The sequence below is a fragment of the Brachyistius frenatus genome, unplaced genomic scaffold (genome assembly GCF_029030835.1).
Source record: "Brachyistius frenatus isolate BFR_SWC_R1_liver_20210118 unplaced genomic scaffold, ASM2903083v1 Contig_102, whole genome shotgun sequence".
Taxonomy (NCBI): Eukaryota; Metazoa; Chordata; class Actinopteri; family Embiotocidae; genus Brachyistius; species Brachyistius frenatus.
In genome coordinates this window covers 955092-979673 of record NW_027210701.1, presented here as the reverse complement: position 1 = coordinate 979673, position 24582 = coordinate 955092, and the positions used below count along the sequence as shown (strand labels likewise).

The window sequence follows — 24582 nt, the reverse complement described above, 5'->3', positions numbered from 1 at the left end:
GCGTCAGAGACAAAGATAACAGGTAAGATGAAGCATCTGTGTATCTGTATAGCATCTGTCTACAGGTATATCTATGTATCTGATACAGCAGATTCTGGTCTGCACCGGACTGTATGTTGCTGCTGTGTGAGGTTTCTCAGGGTTCGGTGCTGGACCTGGTTCTGTTTTTAATCTACATGCTATCTTTAAGGTTCAATTCAGGGTGAACATCTACCTCTATGCAGACGATATCCTGTTCTATTTGAACCTCAGACCACTATTTGGACTGCCGAACACTGATTTGACCTCGTTTCTGGCTTAAACACAATGTGAAGGATCTCTGAGCTGCAGAGGATGAGGTTCGATCATCTGACCTGTGATTGGCTCGCAGCGCCTGAATCTCCGCCTCCAGCCGGCGTCTGTCCTCCACAGCTCTGTCTCTCTCCTTCTGCAGCCTCAGCAGCACCTCCTGATTGGATGAAACACACATCAGTCTTGGTTAAATTTCTGATAGTCAACTGATTGATCGGCAGCAGACGGTAGAACTGATCCGTGATTCTCAGACTCTGATTGGCTGTAAACCCTGTCAGTCACACTGAAATCCCAGGTTCACTCTGAAGGTTTTTAAAAGATGTGAAACTCTCAGCAGCACTTCACAGACTTCTTCAGTGTTGAACTGACTGTGTTTGTGCTTTAACGGTGCACCACCGAAGAAGAGATCAAGCTCTATTTAAATAAAGGATTAAAAAACTAACTGACTAATTAACCAACATGAGAGTCAACACACCTCTTAATGAGGATTTGATTTTTATCAGCGCGTGTTTATCTGCTGCTTTATTAAGGCAGCAGATCATTACGCTGGAACTCCAGGTGCATTCTGGGAATAAGAGAGTTCAGTGGAGGGATTTCTGCGATTTAACGATGATGATGTGGATTACTAAACATGTTGAGATGAAAACAGGGCAGCAGGTCAAAGACCGACGCACTCCTGAGACGATTGGCCGGTCGACATCCATCGTCATCAACTCCACTGCCGCTGTTCAGAGTTGTATTTTATTGGACTGTATTTGTACATTGAAGGAGCCCAAAAAGTTTTACCTTCAGACAAACTAATCAATAGCTACTTCATTTCAACTCAGGTTTTTTTTTTCGTGCAATTAATTCACATGTCAATAGAATTTTTTTGCAGATTTTTTTTGTTGAGTATTTTTACACAAACTGAGGAAATTACACGGTGAAAGAGCGGCTTTTTTTTTTTTTACAGAAGGATTTTTCTTAGCGTTCAGAGGAAAGGCATAAACCAATCAGACTGAGGAATGTGGAATGTGTCTCAGCCAATTGGTGTTCTGTGATAAAAATGATGAAGACAGTGCTGTGAATGACGTTTATCAGGCATCTTTTCAGCGTGCACATCCACCTTTATGCAGACGATAGGCTAATATTCATCTGACAATTTAATGAGATTCTTGCCCTTCAGAACATCTGAATGTATGACGGTTAATTTTATTTTTTACAATGAAACCAAACATCTTTTAAATCTGTGTTGATGAACTGAAAGTCACAGAAAAAGTTGGTTTTTGATGAAGAAATCTAAATTTTCTGGAGAAAAACTTGCTATACTATGATTCGAAAAAAAAATGCAACCACCAGTGTTTCAACATTGTGGCCTCTTTGCACAGGTTTTAGTTAGTTTTCAGTTTGAATTTAACCCCCGTACAGACCCTGAGCTGCACACATGCAACTCCCGAGTTTGGCCGAAAAACAAATGAGATGAAACACCTTTGAATTACATTTCTGCAGACTGGTCTTCCTCTGATCTTATTCCTGTAATTTGTGTTTTCTTTGCTTCTAATGATGCATTCTGATTTCTGATTTTATTCTAATTTTATTATTTTAAGTCATTTCTTGTCTGTTAAGTTGCTTAATAAATAAAGCTTACTAATATCATCAACTGCTTTTCAAACTGCAAACAACGAGCCTGTTGACACGCCGTGTTATCTGTTTGATCCTTCCTGAAACACGTGTGAGGGAGGAAGCGTCCAAGCTGACCAATAAAATGCCTGAAAATGTCCGAGTTCAACTGAACTGTCCATGTTGGACTCCTGCAGGTCCTCCTGGCATCGTCTGATTCTGCTGCAGGATTGAACCTGCGAACCAACAGTAACGGGACGCTGTGAGGTGTGGAGATTGACTCCAGCAGGAATTATAGGCCTGATCATGACCTCCTCCTCCTCCTCCTCCTCCTCCTCTTCTATGCTGATTAAAGCCCTCAAGGTCTGAGAGTTTAAAAAGAGACATCAAACGAGAAACCAAACCCAGAGAGTCAATATGTGTCTTCTCCAGCCGGGCCAGAGGAGACGCTTCAAAAGAGCCGCCCGATTTATTAATCAGAATAATTTCCAAATGAGGTGATCAGCAGGCAGGAGCGACGCCAAGCTGACCTTTAACATGAGGAGTTAAGGTCAATGAAAGAGGGGAGGACGAGGGGAGGAGGTAATAAAACCAGCCTGCCCGGACCTTTAACGTGAGGAGATCAACAAGGGGAAGAGAAGGAGGAGGAGGAGAAAATGAGAGGATTCTTTAATTACAGAAGAGGAGGAGCAGGACAGGATGTGGACGAGGAGGTGAGGGAGAAAGAGGAGAGAGGGTGAGGAGGAAGAGGAGGGGGGGAGTAAATGAAAAGAGCGTACTCTGACCTTTAACATGAGGAGTTAAGGTCAATAAAATAGGGGGGGATAGAGGAGGGGGAGAAGGAGGAGGAGAAGGGTTCGTTCAGGATGTGGAGGTGAGGAGAGAATGAGGGGAACCTTTGATTACCACAGAAGAACAGGATGATCAGGAAGAGGAGGAGGAGGAAGAGGAGGAGTAAATGAAAGGCAGCTCCACTGACCTTTAACACGAGGAGTTAAAGGAGAAGTTCACAGATTATCTCTGTGGTGTTTTAGTGGTAACAGTACTGACTGTATTTTTACTACAGTACCATTTAAAGGTACTTATACTTCATACTTCTGCTCCACATTTACTCTACAAAGTCCTGACATTTCACCTAAGAATGATTTAACAGCTAAATTCTCATCAAACATCAATAATCTCAGTGATGGAATCTGGTCTGGATGTCTCAGAGTTCCTCTAACTGCTGACCAACATCTTTAGTCCACTTCAAAGGTTCCACGTCTTTCGTCCAGTCTAAGGATTTTGTTTGACAATCTGGTCTAATATTCTAGTCCAAAGGCACTTAAGTTCTCTTTGAAGTTCTGGTGTAAAGTTCTGATTTTAAGTTCTAGGCTAAAGTTTTCATCAAAATGTTTACTTTATAGTTAGGGTCTCAAGTTATGGTTATGGCTTTATTATGTGTTTTTGGCAGTTGTCTGACTGACTGGTGGTTATTTGCCGGGAGCTGCAGATTTGTGTGAAAAGTCTGGTTCTGGTAGAAAAGTCTGGTCTCACGATCTTACAGGAAACCTGGTTTGTGGTCTCCGTACAAGGTTTCCAGCGGGTCTCTGGCTGTCCAGCAGTTATTTGCCTGTAGCTGCAGGCGTTTGTGGGAAAGTTACTGGTCTAAAGTTCTGGTTTGAGGGTCGGCTTTGAGGGTCTGGTCTAAAGGTCTGGTTTGAGGGTCTGGTTTGAGGGTCTGGTCTAAAGGTCTGGTTTGAGGGTCTGGTCTAGAGGTCTGGTTTGAGGTTCTGGTCTGAAGGACTGGTTTGAGGTTCTGGTCTGGAGGGCTGACTGAAGGCCTGGTTTGAGGGTCTGGTCGAGAGGTCTGGTTTGAGGGTCTGGTCTAGAGGTCTGGGTTGAGGTTCTGGTCTAGAGGTCTGGTTTGAGGGTCTGTTCTAGATGTCTGGTTTGAGGTTCTGGTCTAGAGGTCTGGTTTGAGGTTCTGGTCTAAAGGCCTGGTTTGAGGTGCTGGTCTAAAGGCCTGGTTTGAGGGTCTGGTCTAGAGGTCTGGTTTGAGGGTCTGGTCTAGAGGGCTGACTGAAGGCCTGGTTTGAGGTCTCCATACTATGTTTGCGGCGGTTCCCCGTCTGTCTGGCGGTTATTTGCCGGCAGCTGCTGGTGTTTCTGTGTGAAATTAAAAAGCTCTCCAGGCTCTAATCCCCGCGGAGCCCTCCGGCCTAATTAACAGGCTTCAGGAGGAAAAACGGAGCAGCGCTACATTAATAACAAAATTTAATTTATTTCAGCGGGCGGAGCTTCAGAAACAACAGATTCTACTGGAGCTTTTACTGATTCTACTGCTGCCTGGTCTGGTCTGCTGGGAGGGAAACCTACGACACTTATTTCATTATTAACACAGAGCAAATGCAGTTATTGGTCAGTGAAACAATATCAGTTGTCAATGAATAAAATAATAATCGACTGACGAGGGTTGAACAATGAGAAAAAAGTAAGTAAAAGTGCAGGTATTAGTACTCGAGTATTTCCATTGTGTGTTGGGGCTTCCATTGATTGTAAATTCATTTGATGAATATTTTTCTGATTGATTGACAACATAAAAATACGTATTGCTTGAAAAATGACTGAAATTATTCATTAATAATTGACAATTAGCTGAGTAAATTTCAACACATTTTATAAACTGATGTTTGTAGTTTGTTTCATGCTTTTAATATAGAAAACTGTATCTTTTATTTTGAAAGGGGCTGCATAAATAACAGGAAACTAATTATACTTTTAGCTGCAAAAAATGTACTCGTTACTTTGCATAAGAAAACACATAAAAAAACAATACATACAAAGACACACATACACACACAAACAACACATCTGAACAACACGTTGTCGACAAACAGACTCTGCGGTGTCTCCGGAGGGTCGTCATGACGACAGCAGACATCCCATCATCATCAGTAAATATGCAAAAAAAGAGAGTGTGTGTTTACCTCGCCCGCCCGCTGCTCTCTCTCCTGAAGCTGCTCCAGCTGTTTACACTGCAGACACACAATCAGAAGTTATTGATCAGCAGTCAACAACAAAGATCTGACAGACAGACATCCTGCTGTCATCACGATGTGTTTTAATGTTCCTAACGTGGGTTCATATTGATCATATTGGAAACACTTTACAATAACAAAACATTAATTAACATGAATAAATACCATAATAAGCCTTAATTAACAGTTAATTAATAGAATAATGTCAGTAATTATTACTTATTATTGTATTAGTTGTAAATAATACTTATTACTGTATTAAATAATTTTAATTAATGTTAATATCTATTACATAGTAAAATATCTATCTAAGGACTGTTAATTACATTAAATTTGACTCTGAAAGATCTTCAGTGCATGTCCTTTTGATCAATTGAAATTAAAAAACTTTAATAATAAGTCGAAACATTTGAGATTTTTCTGAAGGACAAACAATTGTTCCCATCTGGATTCTGGTCTGATGTGGACTCATCATAACATATGATCGTCACGATTATCGATATTATTGAATCAAACTCCGCCCACTGCAGCCTGCTTAGCCAATCACACAATACCAGAAGGTCAAACAAAACAAACCCACACATGTCGACAGAACCCCCTCAGACGAGGACCGAGCGAATCGTCCTCACTGTGATGGTTAAAAACGCACACACACATCTCACCATCTGGAGCGTCTCAGTCTGTTTGATCTGGATCACATACTGTTTCTCTGCACTCTGTGAGTGTGTGTGTGTGTGTGTGTGTGTGTGTGTGTGTGTGTGTGTGTGTGTGTGTGTGTGTGTGTGTGTGTGTGTGTGTGTGTGTGTGTGTGTGTGTGTGTGTGTGTGTGTGTGTGTGTGTGTGTGTGTTCACACTGAACTCAGACTTTTTTCTTTTTGTTGGTTTGTTTGATTGATTTTTTTTTGGCAGCTCAGATCATATGACTGGTTTCCTGTCTGCACTCCAGCAGGTAAACGAAAGCGCTTCAGTCCAGACGGAGGAAACGCTGATCAACTTTAACGAGACAGATGAACGCCGCGTGGAGCCGAGTGATTGGCGCGTGCAATGAGCAGCAGGAACAATGACATCACAACACGATGGAGGAACTGTTCTGAGTCCAAACTCACAAACTCAGCAGTCCTGATTGAGCTTTAAGGCCCGGTCATGATCCAAGCTCTTGAATATTAATCATCTGTGAGTCTGATCTATATTATTGACCCACATGTTGATTACCTTCCTGGTGGAGGAAGTTTGTTCTCTGATCAGAGATGATTATTGATCCGGCAAGAATTTGGCAGTTTAAACAATAAAATCAACAAAGTCTTGCTTTCACACCCTGATTCTCAGTGATATGCAGCAGTGCAGAGCGGCTGCATCTATCTGCTGGATGTCAGAAGATCCACAGTGGAATGAAACTAGTGCAAAATGTGCTCTACAGGCTGCTAACAATCCCACAATGCAACGCTCTGTATTCTAGAAGAACAGCAGCTGACAGTGATGCAATAAGGGATAAATAAGAGTCCAAATTCTCAACTTCCTGCTGAGTGTCACAGAGAAGGAGTCGAACATGACTGTGGACCCAGTAGAAGAACCTCTGCAGTGTTAATGCGCTAAAATAAAACTAAAAACTGGAGCTGTTCAGCCCAGGGCGCCGTCTGCAGGTGCCAATAAGGCAGCATCACACTCCAGTAATTAGACCAATCCACTGCTAATAACACAGAGCTGACTATGAAACTGCATGTCAGTCAACATTTCACACCAACACGCAGCAGGTTTGGATTTATTAATGTATTTAAACACGTTTCTCTAATAATTATGACAAATTATATAAATAACAATATGGGTTTAATAGAAAGTATAAATGTCTAAGGTCTCGCCTTTTTCACTTTAATTCAAAGTTTTTAGGTGTTTTCAGTTTTTATTAAACTTCAGCAAAATAAAAAGCAGCCAGTAAAAGTTATTAAACATAACTTTAGTGCTCTGCAGTCTAATCCGCTCAGTGACAGGTGGCTCCAGCTGTTTATGTCCTGTCAGTAAATGTGTCTACACCAGCACAGTCCTGCAGGAATCAAACTGCCAACCTTCCTGCGATCGGCGGGTCCAGGTGAGTTTTAATAAGCTGTAATAACCTGTAATTACCTGATATTAACTCAATAAGAAGCAGAAAGCTGCAGCTGCCATATGAGCCGGCTGGAGAGCGAGAGCGGGCGAGAGAGGTAGGCAGCGACTGAGCTTGCTTGGGGACAACCCTCCCCCTCTTTTCTAATATTTCCCAGAAGCCCCGGCTGCAGGGGGAGATAATCCCTGAGAGATGAGGAGAGGGAGCGAGGGATCGGCGAGCGGCGGGGGGGAGGAGAGGAATCCTCCAGTGTGGAGTGCTCTCTCTCTTCTTCTTCTCCTTCGAGGATTACGGCAGCATTTGAAACATATTTCAGCGTGGCGCGGCGGCAGAGCGAGGGCGGGATTAAGGTGTTACCATGGAGGGGTGGTGTTAATGCAGGGGGGCGGGGTGTTAAAATATGGCGAAGTGGTGTTATTGGTAGGGGCTAGCGGTGGTAGGCTGGGTGACGCTGAAGTGATGCCGATAAGGCGGTGAGTTTTGTGGGGTTAATGGAAGCGGGGCTGGGGGGTTACAGCGGTGGCGGTTATGGGGGAGGCTGGGGTGTTGAGGTGTGAGGACAACCTGGTGGAGCGACTACAGCATCAGCTCTAAAAACAAGCTCGTCGATACAAGTACAGCTGCATCACTGCAACTGTTTCTGGGTGTTAAAGAAGCAGGGTGCAGTAGGGTGTTACAGGGTGTTACAGCAGCAGAGTGTTACAGGGTGTTACAAGGTGTTACAGGGTGCTACAGTGTGTCACAGGGTGTTACAGCAGCAGAGTGTTACAGGGTGTTACAGCAGCAGAGTGTTACAGGGTGTTACAGTGTATTACTGCAGTCGGGTGTTACAGGGTGTTAGAGGGTGTTACAGTGTATCACGGCAGTAGGGTGCTACAGGGTGTTACAGTGTATCACGGCAGTAGGGTGTTAGAGGGCGTTACAGTGTATTACTGCAGTAGGGTGTTACAGGGTTTTAGAGGGTGTTACAGTGCGTTACAGCAGCAGAGTGTTACAGTGTGTTACAGCAGCACAGTGTTACAGGATCTTACGAGGTGTTACTGCAGCAGGGTGCAAAGTGTAGTACACAAAAAACTACAATGAAAACAATTACTGCCTAATGTCAATATGAACAGCATCAAAACTTTAAGTAACACTTCATTTGGTTCTGTCGGAGGTTTCTTCCTGTTAAGAGGGAGTTTTTCCTTCCCTCTGTTGGAGGTTTTTCTCCCTTAAAGAGGAGGGGTTTTTTTTTTTCCCCTCCTAGCTTATGTGGGAATTGTTGAATTGTTGGGTTTCTCTGTATAATATTGTAACGTCTTGCTGTAAGGACTTTAATGTGTTAAGTGCCATGAAATAACCTATGTTGTGATTTGGCGCCATATAAATAAAGTTGAATTGAATTTCTAGAAGTAATACTTTCTAAAGGGCTTCATCTGTACAAGTACCACTTCATCTGTACAAGTACCACTTCATCTGTACTAGTACCACTTCATCTGTAGAAGTACACCTTCATCTGAAGAAATACCACTTCATCTGTAAAAGTACCACTTCACCTGTAATCACTACAGGTATAAACACTTCATTTTTACATGTGCCCAGTTTTTGTACTTTTGAAGAACGACTTCCATCACCTTACTCTCCTGTCCCTCCTGCCTTCCCTTGACAATGATTGCCGTGGTTACCAGTGTTCAGCCATGCTGCTGTGGGTCCATTACCTTGGTGACAGTGGTCTGTCAGTCACAGCGAGAGAACAGATGAAGGTTTCTGATCTGATTCCTTCTTTTTTTATTTTTTTTATCTGTGAGACATATCAGGAGGAGGCGGAGCTTCTGAGCTCGCCACCTGCCACAAGGCATGCTGGGAGCCCCCCCACCATCTCACCCTTCGATTGCCCTGCTCTCTCTCTCTGTCATCCCTCCATCAGTCAGACTTCTCATCTCTTTTCATTTCTACTCGTTTTACTCCCCCACCCCGCCCCACCCGATCTTCCCACAGAGAGCAGTATATGAATCCAGATGAATTGTGGGTAATAAATCCAGCACTCTGCAGGTTTTGGTAATAAACTCTGTGAACTGAACTTCGATAATAATCAGCCTCCAGAGGAGAGATGGGAAGAAAGGAAAATCTGGATTTTCTTCTTCCAACTCTGAGTCCAAACTTTTTAATCAGATGTGAATCTGCTGCATTCGATTATTTATGGACACTTTATCCGGGTTCAGATTTTTACTGAACATTCAAATCTGAAGGAAACTGACTGAAAAGTTCAGATGTATATATCAGTTCTGACACGGTGGAGTGTAAAGATGCAAATGAGTGACTACTCGCTCTCAGAGAATAAAACCGTTGCCTCCATATGCTTTTAACATCTTGGAGCTATCTGTCTACCTGGCTATCACAACCATCACTGACCAGAGATCTTAGTTTCATATATACAGTGAACCCTCGCTATAACGCGGTTCACCTTTCACGGTCTCGCTGCTTCACGGATTTGCATCGTGCATTGAAATCACATTACGACTATATGTAACGTAGATATATTTAATGTCCAGTTCTATCTATTTCAATTGTAAAATAAAGGTTACTACTTCACGGATTTCGCCTATCACGGTTTCTATTTGGAACGTAACCCCCGCGAAAAACGAGGGTTCACTGTATATTAAAAAAAAAAAAAAAAAAATGTCAGATGATGTTGGCAAGTGTTTTTTTTCAACCTTTTCAAATAAGTTTAAATAAGTGTTCAGTAGTAGCGGTGCCAAAACTCTTTAGAGCTGGACTTCAGAATGGACACTGCTGCAACTCACTATCAACTCTTAAGGTATGAAGAGCTATTACAAGATTTCATTTTTACATATTGCACCTAAACCAGTTCTTCACCAGTCTGATCCCCAGCTGCTGAATCATATTCTTTCTCCTCTTTTTCATACATCTGTTTTCCACGGAAGCATCTGTTGCACCCTCAGGTGATGTCATCCAGGTGAAACAAAGGAGGCCTGTGTCTGGTTGGGCAACACACCTGCAGAGAGTCTACCTTTCTGTCTGATTTAAATATCTGTGTGTCCATAAGCTGCTCCTCCGGCTCCAATACGCAAATCATCAGCAGAGACATTACATTCAAATAGTACACAAACCGGCAGCCTGAGTGTGTGCTGCATACACATGCACATTACGCACACACACACACACACACACACACACACACACACACACACACACACACACACACACACACACACACACACACACACACACAGAGCAGACAAACAGGTGAGTAAACAGCAGGTGTTCCGCAAACATCATGTCAGCTCGTCAGGTCGACTCAATCTGGGTGTCAATATTTGTCTCTGCGCCGCTTTGTTTTCACACCATTCATAATATTCATGTTCAGATTCAAACCGCAAATATTTGAGGTTTGGGCCGCCGAGCCGCCGTAACCCGGCCGCCGCTCCGCGCCACGTCGAGTGCCGCGCCGCACCGACTGGGTTAAACAGAGCACTTAGAGACGCTGTTGCTGCTGTCAGACTGAAGGCAAACGAACCCGCCGTGCTCGATGTGAGAGGAGAGAAAACGACGGAGATCTGAGTCACTGCAGACGATTCATCGAACCCTGAAACCACCGCGTGTTCACCAAATTAAATAAATGACCTTTTAATACCACAGAGAAGAAAATTTAAACTCTTTTACACAGTCAGGTGGATCAGACGACAACTGAAAAACAGCTGGAAGAACAGTTATCCAGGAAGTACATCAACTGACTGACCTTCAGATCCCAGCTCTGCACCATCGATAGTAATCAATAATAATATATAACTCCACATCAAACTGTAGCACCGTCTGAGTTAGTTTATAGATGAGTAACAAGCAGCCGACAAAACTCCAAAAGAATAAATTCAAGTCTAAAGTTCCCGTCTGCAGCAGCAAGAAAAAACAAGTGCAGACTGAACATCAAGAAGATTCAAACAAAAACTTGTAATTTCTTTAGTGATCACAGCACAACATCACATCTCACCTGAACGCATCACACTGACGACACTAATTGATGAAACTCACCTTGGTGACGCATCCATCTCTCTCCTCCATCACGGCCTTCATCTCCTGAGCTGTGATGTCACTGCGTCGTTGCCGCGCCAACCGCAGCCGCTCAACCAACACCGAACCGAACCGCTCGACTTCCGGGACGGACTCGGCGTCACAGACGCACCTAAGGAGCTCGTCCACATCCTGGAAGTCAGAAACACACGTGACTGTTGACATCACCAATAAAACTACAAAACTTTGTGGCTTATGAATACGGTTAGTGTTGTTACCTTGTCGGTGTCCTCCAGGTGAATATTGTCCAATCTGACAACGGACAGAAGAAAAGTTTAAGCATTTTCACTGATAACTAACAACCTACAACCTGATTCTGCCTTCTACGTTTATACCTGCATATTTTTTTATGTCTGAAATTTTTGTTTCGAACATTTTTATTTTTAATCAAATAGATGAAGGTTTTGGAGGATGAGTAGCACTTCACGAACAAACACTGACTGTAGGTTCATCTTACACTTTACGCTGTGTAAAAGCTCCATTTCCTTTCTGTGCTGCATATTCTAAAACAATGTATGAGTTGAGGAACAGATGAAGGGCTGAATCAGGGCCCTGTATTCGTTCAGTCGGCCCCTGCTAAGGCTCCCAGCCCTCCATGTTTCCGCCGCTGACCAAATTAAAGCTGGACCTCCGCAGCAGCCTGTTAGATGACCTGAGCGCCGCGGCAGCAGCAGCTGTGCAGTAATTTCGTCCCGCGCTCCCTGAAGTCTACCCGAAACTCTCCGTCATTTTAAATTCATTGCGAAGCTGCGAGGGCTGAGCGAAATCGTCGGCTATTGAGGAGCCTCTTCCTCCCTCTGACAGCAGTCATGATGGTGGACGTGCAGCTGGTAACTAGTTGATCTCCTGCCTCTCCTCCTGGGAAGCTCTTTTCATTTAGCTTGCTGCTGTTTTGCTGTAATAAACTGTAATAAGGTGGCCGAGGCGGCTCCGCTCTGCAGGGAACAGCAGGTAATGAAAGACCGGCCGCCTCCAATAAAGCTCCTCTAACACCCTGCTTACAGCCCATCCAGCCCGGCTCAGCCCGGCTCGGCTCTGCTCGCTGCACCGCCGTCATTAACACTCCCACACACCTCACCTCAACAGAAACACGCCAGCGGCAGCCATTAGTGGGATCAGATGATCCAAGTGAAAATAAAATCATTCATCATTTCAGGAAAGTTTCACTGAATATTTCAGACCTGCGGCCGACAACGTCTGAACAACATGACGAGAGACATGGAGACATGAAGACATGGAGACATGGAGATATGGCGACATGAGGGACGTCCTTCAGCTCCGAGTCTTTCCACTTCTTTAAATCATGATACAAGTGTTTTAAACCACCTTTAATTTAACAAATAAAACCCAAGTCAAAATAGTAAAAAAAAAGTTCCTTTAAAGTAATGACCGCCAACCTGAGAGTCAGGACCCAATCACAAAAGCAAAAATGTTTTATTTTTTTATCTGTGTGATTTCTTTGGGAAGTGACAGAAAGAATAACATCCTGAATCTAAGTGTCTGAGAAGAGTTTCCTCTGAAGAGAGTCTGGACTCAAGACACCTCAGAGGAGCTCGGGGAGGAGCGGCTGCTCCTTCATGTTGGAAGGAGGAGGTTCAACATCTCACATCAGAATTGGATAAGATCAGTTTGACAGATTTCATGAAGACGCTGAAGAACAACATGAAAACTATCGAGTGTGTTTGAATCCAAAGTCAGGTCACGACAAAAGAAACGAGGCGATCAAAGACACGATCATAAACAAATCTGACGACTGAACAGCACATTATGTCCGTTTTCATCATGTTAAAAGTTCTGCAAAACTTTACATCTAAAACTGCATCAACTACCGATTGACAGAAATTCATCTGTAATTATTGTAGTATGTAATTATTTCAGACATTTTTTAATCAACACCTTTATCCATCTTCTGTTTCAGTAAACGTCTGATTTTCTGTCCTGAACATTTTTCACCTTTTTCTGAACCAATCAGTTGATTAATCCTGAAATAATCAGCCGGCTCATTGATTAGGAAGAAAACGGACTGTTTGATGAATAAAATGAGAATAAAACAAACAGCAGCTTCACATTATTCATACACACACTTCACGGGCACACACACCTCACGGACACACACACACGCGCACACACACACACTTACCAAGGCCGCCTCCTCCATCAGGAAAACACACACATTAACACACACACACACACACACACACACACACACACACACACACACACACACACACACACACATTTACTGAGGTATTACAGGCTGCCTCCTCCATCAGGAAAACACACACGCATTAACACGCAAAACACACACAAACACACACAGACATCAACACACACCGACACACACTCTGAGTCCTGACAGATGGAACATGTTCCTCCATATTCTGTCCCTCATAAAAAGGATTGTGGCCTCCAATATCAATTACCCTCTCATCTGGGGGGAGGGGGAGGGGACGGGGGGCAAAGGGAGGAGGAGGAAGAGGAGGGGGGGGTATTATCTCTAATTAGATTTTCTGGTCTATTTGGCTCCTCGAAGAGGACGAGAGCTCATTTCACACTCCTTAAAAAGATTGAGGAGGTGCATAATGAAGAGGAAGAGGAAGAGGAGAGGAGAGGAGAGGAGAGGAGAGGAGAGGAGAGGAGAGGAGAGGAGAGGAGAGGAGAGGAGAGGAGAGGAGAGGAGAGGAGAGGAGAGGAGAGGAGAGGAGAGGAGAGGAAGAAGAAGAGAAGGATGGAAAAGAAAGATGAAGAGGAGGAGGAAGAGAAAACAGGAGGAGAATAAGGGAGAGGATGAACAGGAGGAGAGGAGGAAGAAGAGGAGAATGAAGGAGAGGATAATGAAGAAGAGGAGGAGGATGAAGAGGACAAGGATGAAAAGGAGGATGAAGATGAGGAGGAAGAGAAAAGAGAAGGATAATGAAGAGGAGGAATAAAGAGGAGGATGAAGAAGGAGAACAGCAGTCAGTTGTGTTTCTCCTTCAACATATTTTACATGTAAATAAATGAATAAACAGTTCCTTCTCAGAGGAAACAACTCTGAGTCAACAACAAACAAACAAACAAACAAACAGTGTGTCGCTGCTGAACACAGACTCCCACCTTCTTATAACATCCATTTATCAACTGTTATTGATCGGTGATGGCTATAATCGATCGATTATTATAAACTGCAAGTTTAAAATAAAACTTCTTAATGTTTAATAATCAACTGTCTGACAGGAAACAGTCAGCTGACGTCATCTCGAGGTGGGTCACATGATCAGGTGTATCAAAAAATTACAAAATTAATATTTTTCAAAACAGAAAAGGAAAAATAAAGTCGTACTCAGCCGCCTGCTGTAGTCGGCAGGCTCGCAGCAAAGCCTCGTCTCTTTCCTCATTGGCCAGCAGGAGTCGTGACATCAGAGCCTGATCTCTGTCCTTCTGAGCCGCCAGCACCTCCTCCAACATGGCTGAGGAGATGAGGAGAGGAAACGAGGAGACAATTCGAAGGATGAATCCAGGAGAAACTAAACATCGATGTGTTTCTCTTTCGCCTCAGACTGGCCGACCAATCAGAGGACAGACCATTATTGCCCGTGTGTGTGTGTGTGTGTGTGTGTGTGTGTGTGTGTGTGTGTGTGTGTGTGTGTGTGTGTGTGTGTGTGTGTGTGTGTGTGTGTGTGTGTGTGTGTGTGTGTGTCCAGGTGTAATAAGACAGAAATGACCACAGCTCATCTGAGACCCAGTGAAGAGAAAATAAAACCACCGCAGAGACTCTGTTGGTTATTAAAGCGCCGCGGTTCTCCGAGTGCCGTCTGGGCCTCAGGCAGGAACGTTCCTCGTAATCCGACACCTTCACAGAGGTCTCAGGTGAATCCAGTCTTTTACACTGGACCCCCATCGGATCCAGAGTCCTCCCTGGTTTGCTCCTTTGATCTGAACTCAGTCTGCAGATCAGTTTTAAGGTGCTCACTTCCACCTGCACCTCCTGCTTTGACAAAGTCCTGCACCAGGTGTAAACAGGTCCGCCGCACCTTCGTGACCTGACAACTTGATGGTCAAAGGTCGCTGGTGCTTCGCCAGATTTGACCAACTGCAAATGATTTTACCAACACTTATCAGGATCAGAGGGTCTGTAGCGATCAGGGAGGATGCTAACAACCAGATAACAAAGCTAAGAAACAGCTAATTTTGCTAGAAAACAGCTAATCGATGCGGACAGTTTTGCGTTCCCACCTGATGCTTCTAGCATCATCTCTCCGTTGCATGTCCCTCATACATCAAAGATTTTTTTTTCTCTTTCATTTCTTTTACGGACTTTTCCAGAAACAAAGTGAATATAAAATAAATGTGTTGGAGGAAGACTTTCTGTTTCTGTGATAATCCTGCTGGATTACGCGCGCGCGCGCGCATGCGCAAACACACACACACACACACACACACACACACACACACACACACACACACACACACACACACACACACACACACACACACACACACACAGCTCAGTTAAATCAACATTACATCCGAGTGTGATTGCTGGTTAAACACACACAAACACACACTGTTCTGTTAAACTAACAGCTGCCTCGTTAACTGTCACCTCGTTACCACTGCTGTTATTTTAATTACTCTATGTGTGTGTGTGTGTGTGTGTGTGTGTGTGTGTGTGTGTGTGTGTGTGTGTGTGTGTGTGTGTGTGTGTGTGTGTGTGTGTGTATTGGTATTAAACAGTGTGCATGAAAAATATTCAAATATTTAAGAAGTCGAGGTTGGATCAGATCTGATTAAGAGGAGAGTAAACTGTAACATACACCACCACCCTCCTCCTCCCTGCTCCTCTTCCTCCTCCTCCTCCTCACCTGCAGGTCTCTCCCAGTCTCGGGCTTCCCTCTGCTCCTCCTTCAGCTCCTCCTCCACCTCCCTCTTCTGCAGCTCCTTCTCTTTCTGAACCAGCTGATCCTGCAGCTGAAACACAGAAACTCTCCGACTCAATCGTCAGAATATCTTCGATAAAAAAATAACCTGCAGTTCGAATCAGTTTAAACTCAGCGAGCTCAGCAGCTGTGGAGGGTTTTTGTCTGTCAACTCACACCTTCTTCGTAGCAACAGCAGTGGAGGTTCTTGGGTATTGCTGTATTTGGACTTGAGCACCAAAATGATGGACAAAGCCTGAGTTTGAATTTCCCCGTGCAGTCTCAGGCGTTCCGCAGGGCTCTACTGTAGGTCCTTTAGAGTTTCAGTTAAAAAAGCTGCTTTCAGTCATGTTTTAGTCCAGTACAGAGAATCTGTATACTTCTATATTTATGTCACCTTTGACTTTTCTACAAAACATTTCCCCTTCTTCGTTACTCTGTCAAAATAAAATTGGACAGTGTGATGATGAACAGAATAAACTTAATAAGTCTCTAAATTCCGAGCATTTGAGTAAATTTAATATAAAAAAAATACTTCTGATACTTCACTAGTAAATATCAGAAACTTTAAGATGTTTACTAATTGTATTAGGCCTCTTGTTTTCTGGTACGATTCATATATACACTGCTCAAAAAAATAAAGGGAACACTTAAACAACACAATGTAACTCCAAGTCAATCACACTTCTGGGAAATCAACCTGTCCAGTTAGGAAGCAACACTGATTGTGAATCAATTTCACCTGCTGTTGTGCAGAACAGGACAGACAACAGGTGGAAATGAGGCAATTAGCAAGACAACCCCTATAAAGGAATGGTTCTGCAGGTGGTGACCACAGACCATTTCTCTGTCCTCATCCTTTCTGGATGATCTTTGGTCACTTTTGCATTTTGCCAGTGCCCTCACCACTAGAGGTAGCATGAGGCGGCGTCTACAACCCACAGAAGCTGCTCAGGTAGTGCAGCTCATCCACATCGCACCACAGACTGTCCAGAAGTTGACTGATGCTTTGATCCAGGTCTGGGAGGAGATCCCTCAGGAGAACATCCGTCGTCTCATCAGGAGCATGCTCAGGCGTTGTAGGGAGTGCATACAGGCACGTGGAGGCCACACACACTACTGAGCCTCATTTTGACTTGTCTTGAGGAATTTCCACAGAAGTTGGATCAGCCTGTGATCTGATTTTTTCACTTTTATTTTGAGTATGATTCTGAATCCAGACCTCCATGGGATAATGATTTTGATTTCCATTGATCATTCTTATGTTATTTTGTTCTCAACACATTCCACTATGTAATGAATAAAGATTTCCAACTGCAATATTTCATTCATTGAGATCTAGGATGTGTTGTTTAAGTGTTCCCTTTATTTTTTTTGAGCAGTGTATATATAACGCTGCCACCTCGTAACTCTTCAGCTCTACACATGTTTCTAAGCGTGTGTATTCACCTTGTTATTGATCTCCCTCAGAGCGTCAAGCTCCTTCAGTAAGAACGAGATGTTTTGGTCTCGTTCGAAACCCTGAAGTCGCGTCAGCTCGGATATCCGAGGAGTACTAGCGGGAGACAAAAAAAACATCCGGTTAAAAAGCAGAATTAAAGCCGGCCGGTGTTCAGTCCAACAACAACGTTCACAGAAAATAACTTCGGTAGTGTTTTAACTATTGAATAGACACTGCAGCTCGTGATCGGTGAGCAGTAAATAATATCTCTGGGTCAGAAGTTGATTGATTGGTTCTGCAGTCGAGTGTGGACAGACAGATTTTTGTTCTGATTCTGGACCAACTAAAGACTTTTAGAGGCTCCTTTATATAAGTTTCTGAGGACTTTAATGTGTTACGTTCCCAGAAATAATGTGTGTTGTGATTTGGTGCTTTATAAATTAAATTGAATTAACTAAACCTTTTTTAAATTGTCCAAATAAATAAAGCCATTTTAGGACTTAAACGCAGCTCCCTGACTGAGAACTGATCTGCGGATGATGCAGTCTGGTAGAAAACAGCAAATCAGCTCCTCTGATGAGGACCGAGGAGCAGCTGCCGGTCAGCGAGGCTGCGATTGGTCAGTTCCTCTGTGACATCATCATCCTCCTCTGTGTTTCATTAGTGTTTCACCTGTGTGTAGTCAGGTCAGATGTTTTAACGTGAGGTCGCGGCCTCACATTATCAGATATGAGGTGCGGCGCTGCAGGCGGCAGGTTTAATAAGCATCGACTGATGTTCGCCTGTAATTCTCTCATATTACCTTAAAGGTCGGGCTGCTTCTTAGCGTAATAAAGCGAGTAAATAAGACTGGAATATGGCTGACACTGTCTTCTGTAATTGACTGTTTCTGACTTCATAATATCAGCTGCTTCTAATCAACTTCGCTCTCCTGCCGCAACGATTGCTTTTTTACTACTTTTCTATTTCTGTCGCGCCACTGAAACACTTCGACTAATCAAATCAAATCTAAATTTAATAGCTCGCATTTCATAGTGATGCAACCTCTTCCAAAAAATTTATTTCAAATGCATCAAAAGAAGACAAAGGAAGCAACAACAAAAAAAAAACACCACATGGATTACAGAATCTAAAGAAAGCTGGGGAAGTTTAATGAAAAGCAACTTTTTAATAAATGTCACTGTGGAGAGGCTCTAAACATATCAAATGAATCCTAAAAACACTATGGAATTTCAAAAATCCAAAATATTATTATTTAAATGTGAAACAGTCTATAGATCTGATGTGTCTCGGAGAAAGTCTGAACCACAAAACTTCGAAGCTGAGACCTCTTTTTCTCATCAATAATGATATTAACAGTAATAATACCAGTAGTAGTGGAAGTATCCACCCACTTACCTGTTGCCCGTAGTTACCAGGTGTCTTCGGAGGAACGGACTACCAGGACTTTGAGATACTGCAGCTTCATCTGGGGCCTCTACGCAGCTCTCTGCCCGAGGAGAGGGTCCCCTGTTGGGGGAGAGGTCGACCTCCATCTCCCCTGCCCCTCTCTGGAGCCTGGAGGACAATGGAGACACAGACCTCCTGTAGGACGGAGGTGAGACAGGAGAGACGGAACTCCTCTGGAGGAGGGGGGAGACAGGAGAGACGGAACTCCTCTGGAGGAGGGGGGAGACAGGAGAGACAGAACTCCTCTGGAGGAAGGGGGAGACAGGAGAGACAGACCTCTGCTGGGACACAGGGGAGGGGGAGCAGGAGGTGGGAAGCTCCTGGAGGTGCTGAGGAGCTGAGACAAGTATAGAGACAGACAGACATAGACATAGATAGACAGGTATAAAGACAGACAGACAACATAGAGAAACAGACAGAGGTATAGAGACAGACAGGTTCTAACATCAGATACATTTGATGAAGATTTCAATGAAGATTTGTTCTGGAAATATAACTGCTTTGTTAATGAATGAATGAATGGCTCTTCCTACCCTGAGGCCAGTTGTTGTGCTCCGGGTTCTGGCTGGGCCCCGATCTAAAAACCACACGAAAAAAAAAAAATGAAGTGATTCTCAGCTGATCGAAACGATCCTTAGAGGATCAATAGATTTACAGAAACACAGACCAATACATTTGTATACATTATAGATTATTGACAGCCATCAGGGACACCAATTTTTTAAACAGCTAACTGTTTTTTGTTGGTTAAACCTGACGTTGAGCTGCAGCTCACACTGACCCATCTACCCCCCAACAGAGCTGCAGGTGTTGCACTCACCTGTCTGGGCTGCTCAGTTGCTGTCTGGCAGGTGAAGGGAGACGCTGCTTCAGTTCCTCATTCACGTTGGGATTAGCTGAAAAAAAAAACAGAAACCATCTCAATTTTACACACCACATACCCACCTGTCTGTCTCTCACCTGTCTGTGTCCCGCCTGTTTGTGTCTGTATTAACCCCGTTCAGCTTTCTAAATACTTGTCTCTCATCAGGAGAACAAACAGAGCTTCAAGGCCTCGTTAAGGAAGGTTAATGTCTCCTGTTAACGAAGCCACCAATCAGAGCGGAGCTTCTCAGGTCTAATTTAAAACCCTCGCTAACACAAAAGTAGGCAAAGAAACACAGATGATCGTCATGATTATATCGTATTCAAACACCTGTGCTGTCGAGACCTGATCTGGATCCTGGTGCTGTCCCTGTTAATAGAGCTGTACTTTTCTGTCCCATTCCTTGTCCTAGTTCAGATCTGTCCTGGCCGGTTGCAGATCCTGATCCTGTTTTGTCCAAGTAATGGACCTGTACTGTCCTGACCCTGATCCTGGTCCTGTTTTAGATCTGTCCTGTTCCTGTACTGTTCTGTACCGGTCCAGATCTAGGTGCAGATCTGTACCGGTCCAGGTCATAAAAGAGCTGAATTACATTCATTATTAGAATCATTTCCTTTTCTTCACTTTGAAACTTTTCTCATTTCCTGTCGTCCTCTGCCCCCCCCCCCCCTTCTGATCTTCTTGTGGACTCAGAGCTAATTGAGCGCGGCGGCTCTCCTTATTATTCATGTACAATTACAGATGTGATAATGTGCTTAAATCCTCCTAAATGACCGTTCATGCCTCGCGCTCGCTTTGAAGTCTCGTCAAAGATGGAAAAATCTGCAGAAAAAAGGGTAAACACAGGGGCCAATCAGAGGCCCAATCTACATGAACCAATGAGGAGAGGAGGGGTGCGGCGGGGGGAGCCGTGCCCTCCCCTCCTTCCCCCTTCTCCTTCATGTAATATAAACCGAAGTCCATTAATTTTTTAAGCTGTATTTAATACATTTTGTGCAGAAAGTTTGGAGCGCTGAGTGTCGGGTGTTCCAGCTGACTGCATGAATATTAATGACGGTGTTACGATGATTAAAGAGGCTTCAGCTCAAATCCAACACAATCCGCCTGTGATCCGCCCCGCCGACACCACGCCGCCACCGCGCCGCACATGAATTTAGATACGGACATTAAGCCGAGGAGAGGCACGACGTGCAGAGGACGCACACACGCACGCACACACAAGATATACAGTAAATATGATGTGCAACTTGCGCATCAATAATTTGAGATCAATCAATCAGTCGACCAACTGACAACTAAGCTGCTCTTTCAATAATAGATCAATCATCACAGTCATTTTCCAATTTAAAAAAAATGTGCTTTTCTTTTTTACATGTGATAATAAATATTTAAATGTGACTACAGGAAATTTAGTCAAGTGACATGAACTTGTGAAAATGTGCAGCGACAAAATCGGAATATTTGGAGTTGATTTAAGTACAGAGAAAATATTTTTGCACAGCCTGTATCTGTCCACATTTAGTGGAAGTGTCCCTTTAACAGCAGCAGAGCTGTGTGTGAACACCTCCCGTCTGCAGTGCATCATGAGAGTTCAGACAAACATCACTGATCACTGTGATACTGAAGGAAACTTTAAATCAGACAGATTCTCAAGCAGATACTAAACTGACCGTTTCTCTGGTTTCTCGGTGGCTTTCTGGAGTTTTATTCTGAAAAGACATCAGAGATAATGATATAAACAGGAAGTGGAAGTCACACTGAATCTGAACAATTTTTATATTCACCAGTTTAAACATGAATAAATCAGATGATAGACGTTAGCTCAATCTGCAACGTTGAACCATATCAGCCAACAACAGACACACACAAACACACACACACACACACACACACACACACACACACACATTCCTGCACACAGAACAGCAGCTACTTCAGTCTGTTCAAACAACCCAAAGTCTGCAGCCCACCCTCATGTAACAATAGTGTGTGTGTGTGTGTGTGTGTGTGTGTGTGTGTGTGTGTGTGTGTGTGTGTGTGTGTGTGTGTGTGTCGAGACCACCCACTCTGCAGATTAAACACTGTTCACACGACTGCCTCCTCCCTTTCTCTCCTCATTCACTCTCTCTTCAGTCATTAAACTAATCTACTGACCACAGTGTGTGTGTGTGTGTGTGTGTGTGTGTGTGTGTGTGTGTGTGTGTGTGTGTGTGTGTGTGTGTGTGTGTGTGTGTGTGTGTGTGTACAATCAAAGAGATGACACTTTGATTGGTGACATTTTGTCAATAAAGTTTATTTATTCCCATGTTAAAAGCTTCGCTCTTATTTTGGTGGTGTGATGAATCATTTCTGTCTGTAATAACACTTCCTGTCTGCAGGTGGCGCCCAAACATGCCTCAGGTCAGGAGATAAAGTCTAGAAGAAAGAACAGACTCCAACGTGACACTTTGGTCTTCGGACACACAAATGGCTACACGTAAACAACAACAACAACAGCAACCTTTAAAAGGCTGTCTGCATGTTACCAGTAAAATCCCAGTAATCAGAGGAGTCAGCAACCCCTTCATTAAGGTCAATGAGCTCCAAAACACTGGAAACACCGTCCAACCCCCAACATGAAGAGGTAAACAGCAAAACAAGAAAACAAAAAAAAAACAACAACAGATAACACGAGAAAAAACGGATCAATCGTACCAGAGTATGTGTTTTATTTTGGAATTAGTCCACATTAACAGCAGTAGATCTGTGTGTGTGAGCAGTTCCTGTATGCAGTGCATCATGGGAGTGTTTTTACAAACATCACTGAATCACTGCAAAACTGAAGGGAAACTTAAAATTAGACAGATTCTCAGCAGCTTCTGAACTGGCTGTCTCTGGTTTCTCAGTAGATTTCTGGAGTTTTAATCAGAAGGACATCAGAGATAATGATATCAACAGGAAGTAGAAGTCACACTGAATGTGAACATACATGTTTCATGTGTGTCCTCACCTCCACATGTTCTGCTCATGCAGCAAAATCAGAGAATTCAGGCTCATTGATCGCCACCTGCCTTGTTAGATCAGCTCGCTGCTGCCACCTGCTGGCTCCTATAGTCCCGCCCACTTTTACACCGTTTACTTCACTACTGCAGTACTACCAAGTACATCTGAGTGATGTTATACTATTGCAGTACTATCAGTATTATCTGATGTAATTGTACTGCAGTATCATCAGCAGTATCTGACTGCAGTAATAGTACCATTAGTTGTATCTGACTGCAGTAATAGTACTGCAGTACCATCAGTACTATCTGAGTGTAGTAATATTACCATCAGCAGCATCTGACTGCAGTAATAGAACCATCAGCAGTATCTGACTGCAGTAATAATACCATCAGCAGTATCTGACTGCAGTAATAGTACCATCAGTACTATCTGAGTGTAGTAATATTACCATCAGCAGTATCTGACTGCAGTAACAGTACCATCAGCAGTATCTGACTGTAGGACAGCAGAGCCTCTTCTGGAGCAGATAAACAGTAAACAGAGGGCCGAGCACTGCCACCACAGAAGAAGAATTGAATAAACAAACACACATATGGGTGCGATGTGAGTCTGGCTGCTGACTGCACAACTGAATACTGTGTTTCCTCCACAACTGTTTCATATGGTGTGATTGATCTGGGCGAGAGATGCAGACAGATGATGGATTATCACCGAGGCTCACTCTGGGGGAAGGGGAGGGGAGAGGAGAGGGCTAGGGGCGGAGGGGGGGTTCTCTGATAAATTAATTAAAAATATTGTTACTGAAATTTCTTCTTCTGCCAGGAGCTCCAGTTTTAATCTCAAGAGGTGAAGAAACGTATCAATACTATCAATACCCAGCAGGATCCTGAGGCTCCTTCAAAAATAAAACCACATTTGACCTCTTAACTCAGCAGGATTATAAGGCTCCTTCAAAATAAAACTCAGTCTGACCTCTTAACCCAGCAAGATCCTGAGGCTACTTCAAAATAAAACCAAATCTGACCTCTTAACACAGCAAGTTACATAGACTCCTTCAAAATAAAACCAAGTCCGACCTCTGTATTAATTCAGCAGGGTCCTGAGGTTTTTTCAAAATAAAACTGAAGAGTCTGACCAATGTGTTAACACAGCTGGGTTTTGATTTAAAGCCTCCGGATAAACACAAGCTCATGTTCAGGGGCACCACTGCTGTGTCTGTGTGTGTGTGTGTGTGTGTGTGTGTGTGTGTGTGTGTGTGTGTGTGTGTGTGTGTGTGTGTGTGTGTGTGTGTGTGTGTGTGTGTGTGTGTGTGTGTGTGTGTGTGTGTGAATGGATGGTGATGGTGCAGGTGGATGAATTTCTGAAATGAGCAGTGGAGTTCAGCTGCTTCCTGTCATGGCATTAGAATGAATGATCATGGCTGCCAGTGATCTCCAGCAGGCTTCATCCGCTGTGTTAACATCCAGCCTCTCAGCCCGACACCTCACGGCAAACATGTTTGACGAAGCACAAAGTCAAAGTCCAAATATACTGACGTCCTCGAGACGGATTTACACAGCAGATTACCAAGGACGCACTCCGCCATGTTGGAGGATTGTCCTCAGATTACTGTCGGAGGACGGAGACGCGTTCAACTAAAATCAGACCTGAGGAAAAGTTTTAATCTGGATTTTTTTTTTCTTCTTTGACTTTATGTTTGTAAAATAATTTGTGTCGAAATTAAAACGTTTTTTTTTTTTATCACTTTTAAAAATCAAAAAGTCATTGATTTTAATAATTGTGCTTTTATTTTGAGCTGTGTGAAGAAGCACAGCTCCCACCAGTGGACGAACTGACTCATTACACCTGCACCTGTTCTGTTTGATGCT

At 43.6% G+C, this 24582-nt stretch overlaps 1 protein-coding gene across 1 annotated transcript in view; it reads right to left on the bottom strand.

Annotated features, from left to right (window-relative positions):
* mipol1 (mirror-image polydactyly 1) overlaps positions 1–24582 on the bottom strand; it is a 35360-nt gene that overhangs the window by 5662 nt on the left and 5116 nt on the right. Inside the window, exons 3-12 of the mRNA XM_069711625.1 lie at positions 19685–19760; positions 19398–19441; positions 18814–19201; positions 17424–17529; positions 15921–16026; positions 14399–14525; positions 11295–11328; positions 11038–11208; positions 4860–4907; positions 354–448 (exon numbers count right to left, since the gene is read on the bottom strand). Of these exons, the coding sequence (XP_069567726.1) occupies positions 354–448; positions 4860–4907; positions 11038–11208; positions 11295–11328; positions 14399–14525; positions 15921–16026; positions 17424–17529; positions 18814–19201; positions 19398–19441; positions 19685–19760 (1195 nt within the window). The remainder of the gene's footprint in view (positions 1–353; positions 449–4859; positions 4908–11037; positions 11209–11294; positions 11329–14398; positions 14526–15920; positions 16027–17423; positions 17530–18813; positions 19202–19397; positions 19442–19684; positions 19761–24582) is intronic.